At 39.8% G+C, this 9,003-nt stretch overlaps 1 protein-coding gene across 1 annotated transcript in view; it reads left to right on the forward strand.

The window, feature by feature from the left end:
• Positions 1-5,614, forward strand: part of Gnl3l (G protein nucleolar 3 like) — a 41,673-nt gene extending 36,059 nt beyond the window's left edge. The window contains exons 15-16 of the mRNA XM_055617939.1: positions 249-471; positions 2,873-5,614. Of these exons, the coding sequence (XP_055473914.1) occupies positions 249-471; positions 2,873-2,955 (306 nt within the window). The 3' untranslated portion in view covers positions 2,956-5,614. The remainder of the gene's footprint in view (positions 1-248; positions 472-2,872) is intronic.
• Positions 5,615-9,003: the final 3,389 nt, after the last annotated feature.

A 9,003-nucleotide genomic window follows, 5' to 3' on the forward strand; every position in this document is an offset into this window, starting at 1 on the left:
GTCTACAGTGTTAGTTCCGGGACAGCCAAAGCAACATAGAGAAACCCTGTCTCGAAACAAAACAAAACAAAAAGCTTTACATTATTTGATGGATGAACAAACTGAGGCTCATAGGCTCACTAAATACCAGTTAGGATTTAGTGGAGCTATAACTGGCTCCAGATTTTTTTCTGACTCAGGCCTATACTTGGCTTCTCTGTAGGCGCGTTTGGAGATTAAGACCCCACTATTATTCTTTTTCTCCCCAGATTGGAAATCTCACTGGGTATTGTACCAATCCAAACCGTCAACAGATGGGGTGGGCTAAACGAAATGTGGACCAGCATTGCCCTCCAAACACCCGTACAGTGGATGTCAGTTCGGTGGACCGCCGCCCAATGTTGCAGAGGATTCTGGAGACAGACCCACTTCAACAAGGCCAGGCTTTGGCATCTGCCTTGAAGAATAAGAAAAAATTGCAGAAACGTACAGGTAGCGGTACCTGACCTTTCCTGTGCTCTGAAAAAAATTCCTGATTGGGGCCAAGATTAGGGTCTTTTGAATAAGCATTTTCACATGTGTCTACCTCCATGGAAGGGAAAAACGGGCTTGGGAAGCTCATGGACAAGCAAGTGGGTCTCAAAATTTTAGCTTACACTAGTATCAATCGAAGGTTTGTTAAAGCAGACTTCTGGAGGCCATACTATAGAACCACTGATCTCATCTGTGTATCGTGTCCCACATTTCTTGGGTGCTTTTTGTCTGTTAGGTAGAATGCGTACTATCATTTGTACTCTATCAATATGCAGTGCATCCAAAAACCCCAGAAGATACATAGTAAAATCTCTTAAGGCTTCTTACGATAGGCAGCTGTAGAATGATTATTATTAATTAATATTGATTCAATTATTAATAATGTAGTGATTATTCTTTAGCCAGCTGTTTACTTAAATAACCACATAGAGAGACTAGGATTTATTTTTTTAGCCAAGAGCACAATACTGAGCCAACAGACAGCTGGTTAAGACAAATATATCGAGACATCTATCTTCTTAAGACAGAAGTCACACAGTCTGTATCCTCTTTCCACACTAATGCTTGTTACTGAGCCTACAGTTTTTGCCTTATAATTTTTTTCATTCTGTGTTTTAGGAATATTTCCATATCAGTACACAAAATAATTTCTTCTCTTTGTGTTAGTGGTGGGCTTTTGTGTAGTTGACCCATTCAGGTTTTCAGGATATATATAGTTGGCCCTCCATATCTGTAGCAATTGTACTGCAGATTCAGTTAAGTGGAAATAAAAACAAAAATATTTGAAAGAAATTTTATCTCTAGGGGCTAGAAAGATGACTCAGTTTCTAAGAGCATTTGTTGCTCTTGCAGAGGACCCAGATTTGGTTTCTTGCACTCACATAATGACTCACAACTGTCTTGTAACTCCAGCTTCAGGGCATCCAACTCATCTTCTGACCTCTGTAGACACTTAGCATGATGTGGTACACATACATAGTCTCAGGCACACATACACACACATAAAATATTTTCTGAGATATGGTCTCACCATGTAGCTCTTGCTGGCCTGGAACTCACCCTGTAGACCAGGCTGGCCTTGAATTAACAGAGATCTGCCTGTCTCTGCCTACTGAGTGCTGAGATTAAAGGCTTGTGCCACTATGCCTGGCAAAATACAATTTTAAAGTTCAAATAGATGCAGGCTATGTTTCTTGTCACTATTTCTTTTTTTAATTTATTTATTTTTATTTTATGTTCATTGGTATTTTCTTTGCATGTATGTCTGTACGAAGGTGTTGGATTTCTTGCAACTGGAGTTACAGCCAGTAATTACCATATGGGTGTTGGGAATTAAACCCAGGTCCTCTGGAAGAACAGCCAGTGCTCTTAACCACTGAGCGATCTCTCCAGCCCATCATTGTTTCTTGAATGACACAGTATAGTAGTTGGTTCATAGTGTTTGCATCGTACTGATATGCAGGAGGATATGTGTAGTTATATGAAGATACTACAGTGTTTGTAGTAAGGCTGTGGCTTTCTTATCCCCCCATGGATAATGAGGAGTGAAAAACCACTTATTCAGAGTGGTAATAAAGGTAAGTACATTCACTCCTCAGTATCCATGGTTACAAAATAAAAATGTAGGTAGGTTTGATTGACTCTGATGTTTGTTCTTTTTAACTAGGCCTTATTTTATAGCCATCTGGTCCCAGCTTTATACCAAGTCCTGGGAATCCAGGGGTGAATTTCCTTTAAAATTCAAGTCTTAGAATCCAGGGGTGAATTGCCCTTAAACTTCAAGTGTTAGGGAGTAGAGAGGAGACAAAGCAGACACTGACAGTGTAGAATGCTAACTGAGGGTTCATACAGCAAGCACTTCGAGGGAACTTAGCCCAGCTTGGAGATAGGGGTAGTCAATAGAGTGTTCCTGAAGAAGTCTCTGGAAATCCTGAGGAACAAGTGCATCTGGAGAATGAGCTCTGTGAGTGGCAGGCATTCAGGTTCAAAGCTAGTACTGGTGTGCACCCCTTTGCTGTGAGCGCTTGTTTGGAGGTGGGTAGGGGTAATGGAGGAGTGCTCAGTTCATAGAGTAGAAGGAAGTTACTATTTTGGTACTTAGAGGATATAAAAATACTTGGAATCCTGTGAATGTGAAAACGTGAGATAGAAGCTATGCTGGGTTAATCACTTACAGGTGAAGGGCTCTCCCTGTGACAGTTGAGAGTTCTGTGGCTCATCCATTTTGTTGAATTATTAGATGGGTAACTGACCAAGTTGGGAGATTGGTATAGGCCAAGCTAGTGATAAGCTAGTTGTGGCAAGCCTTTTGTTGGCCAAGCCAGCTACCCGAAGATTGCCTGTGTTTCTGTACCTATAGATAAAATTGCAAGTAAGTTGTCTGATTCCATGATGTCTATGCTGGACCTCTCTGGCAACCCCGACGACCATGCTGGTGACTGATCGGCTGACCTTCCCCTCATACTGCAAACACTGCTTCCTGTGGGATAAGAGAATACAGATGGCGGTTCTGTTCTCCCTGATGTATCTACATAGTGGACAACACCTCCTGTACAATGTATCTTCTGCCACAGTGCCCTCCACTCTCATCAGTTATGAGCCTCAAAGTAACTGGAGTTGCCAAACCCCAATATCCTTTACTTAATTCTTTGAAAAAAAAAAAGTCTTTGAAAATGACTTTTTGCTTGTTTTTGTGGTGCCAGGGATTGAACCTAATAGGTCCTCATACATGTTAGACAAGCATTCTATTACTGAGCTGTATTATTAGCATCATCATCATCCATTATTTTCATCGGAGAAAGATTCTGCTTACTCAGCTTCCCAGGTACTGGGATTACAGGCTTTGCCACCACTCCCAGCTCCCACTGTGTTTTACAAGGTAAATAAAATATCAACAGAGTCTTGGCATGGTGGCAACATACCTGTAATCCTGACACTTAGAAGACTGAAGCTAGGAGGACTGTAGGTTATAGGCCAGCCTGAACTTACCTGGCAAGACCCTTTCAATAAAACCAACAACCCAGAACAAATATGCAGAGTCTAGGCTTTGGTGGCACATGCCTTTAATCCTAACACTCTGAGAGGCAGAGGCAGACGGAACTGTGTGATTTTGAGGACAATCTGGTCTACAAATCGAGTCCAGGACAGCCAAGCTAGCTACACAGGGAATCCCTGTTTTGATAAAAACAAAACAAAACAAAAAAAATCAAAACAAAACAAAACAAAATAACCACACAAACAAGCAGAGGCCAAGTGCTGACAATGTAGCGTGTACTCTCAATACCTGTGTCCTCACCTTGTTGGTTAGGCTAATAAAGGTTGACCTCTTGGACAAGTGAATGTTCTAAAGGTTAGACTGCTGAGAAACCTGCTTGCGGTAGTAGTGGGTGTTATGGGTGATCTTTTTTGTTTTTATCACCCTACAAGATTTCATTGCCAAGGTAAGGCTCTTGCTTATTCATTTTCAAAATCTATAGGTAGGCCCTCTTCTCAGTAGTGTAGGAGTAGAGAAGGAAAGTGATGTTTCTCGTCTCTAGAAGTGTCTTGGAATAGGGTAGAGGGATGAAGATTTTAGATGGGGTATACCTATCATAGTAAGTTGGAAAGGCATTGGCTGCAAGGTGTTTAGGAAATGTAGACCATACCTGTTTTTTTCTGGACAGTTAAGTACTCGTTGAGCACAAACTACCAAACTCAGAATCAGTTACCTCCTTTAACTTCAGTATATCCCTACCAGGCAGGGGTAAGGCTCATAAAGCTGATAGAACATGCTTCTGATGGCATTAAATAGCAGAATGCTAGATTTAAAAGTTGAGTGTAATTAAAATCTTATGTTAGCCATTTGTTTTGTATTGTATTGCCTTCTTGAGAGAGGAACACTACTCTGTGGTGTGTTACACTTTTAAAATACATTTTCTCTACTCTGGTTTTAAACACTGGTAGCATTTTATAAAAACTAGGCTTCCCAAGTCTTTAAGTGGTGTCCAGCTTAATTCACTGATCTCATCTAAGTTTTGGTAGATAATTATTAGAAACAAAAGCAACTAGATCCTTGAGAACATAATCTAGCTAAAGTAAAATAGAACTAAAACAATCATGTAAGGATAAGAATTTAGGACTCTGATCAGGTGGGCAGCTCACACAGGTATCTCAATGTTCAGGATGTTGAAGCAGAAAGCTGCCTGTGAATCTGAGTCCAGCTTGGGCTGCAGAGTAAGAGGCTCAAAGCAAAACAAAATAATGTGGGACTCCAGATGTACTAACTCTAAAGTATCTCAAGGTGGGAGTAGGTCATGGGTATGCACAAAGGGTCTGCCTGTGTAACCCATGGTGATCTTGAACTCTGAGCCTCCTGCTCAGCTTCCCAAGTGCTGGGATTATATGTGTTTACCACCATGCCTGGCTATTTCTTACGTCTTAAAAGAATTTCTTGGATCTTTATTCTCCTCTTAAAAAATAATTTTTATACAATAAATCTCATCCTTTATAATTTTAAGTTCTGCAAGTTTGAACACCTGTCAACAGGGGTAGCCTGTCACGATAATCGAGATACAGAAATTTTGTGGCATTCTCCCCAAGCTTACTGTATCTCCTTGTAGTATAATCCTGTCCCATCCTCAGATTCTGCCAAGCACCAGTGTCTTTCTGGTTCCTTATGATGAATGTCATAAGACACACAGGGGCATTAAGCTTTTAGGTTTTTACTTTAAAACTTCACATTTCAGTAAAATACAGGTGTATAAACTCTGATAACTGGATAAAGAAGAACAAAAGAATTCCATTACCCTCCCCTCCATCATTTTCTGTTATTTTATAGTCAAAATTAATTCTCTATCCCTGACCCATGGCAATTCCAGACTTGTGCTTTTACTCTCTGGCTTGTCTTTTGAAAAGAGTTGTAAGTAGAATTTAACAGTGTGTAACTTTTAAGATTAACTTGCTATGAGTTATATATTTGAGATCTATATCATTGGGTGTATCAATAGTTCTGATTTCTGTCTCATGTTCCATTGTATGGATATCTTTCTGCTTACTCAGTCCCAAGTTGGAGGACATTCTTTACAGTTGAGGAAATTATGAATAAAGCTGCTATAAAACCTTGTATGAGACTGTTTTCATTTCATTGGCATTACTATCTAGAGTTGGATTACCAGAATATATGGTAAGCATGTGATTGACATTCTAAGAAACTGCTAAACTTCTTTGTTCATTTAGTGTACATAAAAAAAAAAAAAACCCTTTACTATTTTGACTGCATGTCTGTGTACCATGTGCATGGCTTGGTACCCACAGAGGCTAGATTCTTTGGAACTGAAATTATAGATGGTTGTGTGCTACTGTGTGGGTTTTGGGAACTGAACCTGCGTCCTCTGCAAAAGCAGCTAGTGCTCCTGATGTAGACCTTAACTTTTTAAATTCGTGTGCGAAAACATTGGTTTTAATTTTGACATGTTATACACTTGCACACACACATACGTATATATACGCATACGCATTAGCCATCTGTTTATGGACACCTGGGATGTTCCCTTAGCTTGTCTGTTGTAAACAGTATAGCAGTAAATATGAATGTGCAGCTGCCCCTTTGCTACGCTGACTTGAATTCCTTCCCAGGAGTTAGTGTAGCCATTTTGTATGACAGTTGTACTTTTTAAAGGCTTATTATTTATGTGTTTGAGAGTGAGACCACATGTGTGGGGGTGCCTAAAGAAACCAGAAAGCATAAAATTCCTTGGAGCTGGAGTTAATAGGTTGAGATATCTGTACTGGGAACCAAACTCTGGTCCTCTGGACTAGTCCCAGTAATTGAACTTTTAACTTTTTTGAAGAATCTCCATACTGCTTTCCATAGGGGCCACACCAGTTTCTATTTCCTCACATCCTCACCAGCATGTTTGTTTTCTTGATGACGGCCATTCTGACTGGGGTAAGATGGATTCTTAAAGCAGTTTTAAGGGACATTTCCCCTGTTGGCTAAGGATCATGAATCTTTAAAAAAAAAGATTGGTCATTTCTGTTATTTAAAAAGTATTTTCTTTAACTGAGAATTTCATACATGCACTGTTAGATGTATACTTGGCAAAGATATTCATTCTGTGGACTGTCTCTGCTGATGTTTTCCTTCAGTGTGCAGAAACCTTTTAATTTTGTGCAATCCCATCTGTCAGTCTTGGTGGTTGCAGGGGGTTATCTCCTGTTCTCTAGGCTTTCCAAAAAGTTCTTGTCTATGCCAGTACCTTAAGTGTTCCCCTACCCTCACTTCTCTAGCAGTTTCAGTTTCAAGTCTGACATTAAAGCCTCTGATCCATTTTAAATTGATTTTTGTTCAGGGTGAGAGAGATGGATCTTGTTTCATTCTTCTACAGGCTATCATCAGTACCATATTTTTGAAAAGCTGTCTTTTCTCCAGTGTATATTTTGACAGCTGCCAAAGATTAGTTAACTGTAGCTATATGGGTTTGTTTCTGGATACTCTGTTCTATTCCATTTGTCTGTGTGTCTTTGCTAAACCATTTCCAGCATGGCACCAACAGTCCCATCAGGACATGAAAGATTCAGTTCTGCATCCTCTAGCACTTGGCTGGTCCCTACCAGCTATGGATAGGAGCAGACTTTACATGTGATAGGCAAATGCTTTGCCTCTTGAGCTGGTTCTCTTGTTGGTGTCCTCATAGGTATGCAGTAGTATCTTGATTATGGTTTTGATTTCTATTTTCTAACAACTAAAGATTTGATCCTATTTTAATGCATTCACTTGCCATCCATATATCCTCTTTGTCAAAGTGTTTAAATCGGTTGTTTGATCATTTATTTGCAATGCTGTGTGAGTATCACACTAGGGTGTTCTTGCATGCTATACAAGTGCTCTACCATTAGCCACACCCCAAACCTCCCCTTCACATCTTGTATTTGTTTTATTATTGGGAGAGTTTATGCTGGATACAAGTTATCAGATGCATGCTTTGCAAAGAAAAAAAAATTCAGTTTGTGGCTTAGCTTTTCATTCTTTATTAACAGTTTTTTTGTTTTGTTTTGTTTTGAGAAACGGTTTCTTTGTGTAACATTTGTGCCTATGTGACTTTCGTGTTTTACTTTATTTAGCATAGTGTCTCTAAGGTTTATCCATATTGTGTGCAAATTTCTTTAAAAATTTTTTTTGAGACAAGATCTCCCTGTGTAGCCTTGGCTATCCTGGAACTCAGGCCAGTCTAGCTTCAAATTCATAGTGATCTATCTACCTTTGCTTCCCAAGTGCTAGGATTAAAGGCATGCATCTGCTACCATACCAATCCTGTAATTTCCTTTTTAAGGTGCTGTGTGTTTTTCAGCATTTGAAGTATAATAGATAAAAATCATAATCTTAGCACTCAGGAGACAGAGGCAGGTGGATCTCTGAGTTCTAGGCCACATTACAGAGCAAGTTCCAGGACAGCAAGGGCTACACAAAAAGACACTCGAAAAGCCAAAACCAAACCAATCCAAACAGGTTATTTAACATGCTTTTTTTGTTTTGTTTTTTGTTTTACTTTTCTTGAAACAGGCTGTCATGTAACCCAGGTTGACCTTGAACTTATCTTATTCCACCCAAGTAGGATTAAGCTGTATTTTTAATTTTGGAGTAACTATCATACTGTTTCTGTAATGGCTTTACTAACTTATATTTTCACCAATAGTGTGTAAGAGATCCTCTCAGGCTGGAAAAATGGTTCAGGAGAGGTCCTGCTCTTCTAAAAGGACTGTGTTTTATTTCTCAAACCCCCTATGGGAAACAACCACTCCTGCTCCAAGGGATCTGCTGCTCTCTTCTGGCCTCTTTGGGTACCTTCATTCATGTGTGCACAGAGTTCCTCAACCACAAAATTTAAAAATAAAAATAAATCTGAGTGAGGTAACCTCAGACCGAGAAAGATAAATATTGCATGTTTTCTTTCTTATTTGTATCTCCTTGATCTCCTTCAGATGTCTTAATTCTCCTCTAGCTAAGTCTTCAAGTACCATATTGAATAGGTATAGAGAGAGTGGACAATTTTGTTCCTTATTTTAGTGGAAATGCTTCAAGTTTCTCTTTGTTTATCATGACATTTGCTGTGTAGCTAGGACTTTTTCCCACTGAACCATCTCACAGGCCAATGCTTGACCCCTCCCCAGTTTCTACTGATTGCTTTTTTTTCCTGCTTATGAATTTTTCTTTTCTTTTCTCTCTTTCTCTTTCTTTCTCTCTTTCTCTCTTCCTCCCTCCCTCCCTCCCTCCCTTCCTTCCTTCCTTCCTTCCTTCCTTCCTTCCTTCCTTCCTTCCTTCCTTCCTTTCTTCCTTCCTTTCTTTTTTGAGACAGGGTTTCTTTGTGTAGTAATGGCTGTCCTAGACTCGCTTTGTAGACCAGGCTGGCCTCAAACTCACAGATAACTGCCTGCCTCTGCCTCCCAACTGCTAGGGTTAAAGCTATGCACAACCACCACCTGCCTCATAGTTTACTTACTTTAGGCCTTATA

Source organism: Psammomys obesus, unplaced genomic scaffold (genome assembly GCF_907164565.1).
Source record: "Psammomys obesus unplaced genomic scaffold, mPsaObe1.curated_primary_1811, whole genome shotgun sequence".
Taxonomy (NCBI): Eukaryota; Metazoa; Chordata; class Mammalia; order Rodentia; family Muridae; genus Psammomys; species Psammomys obesus.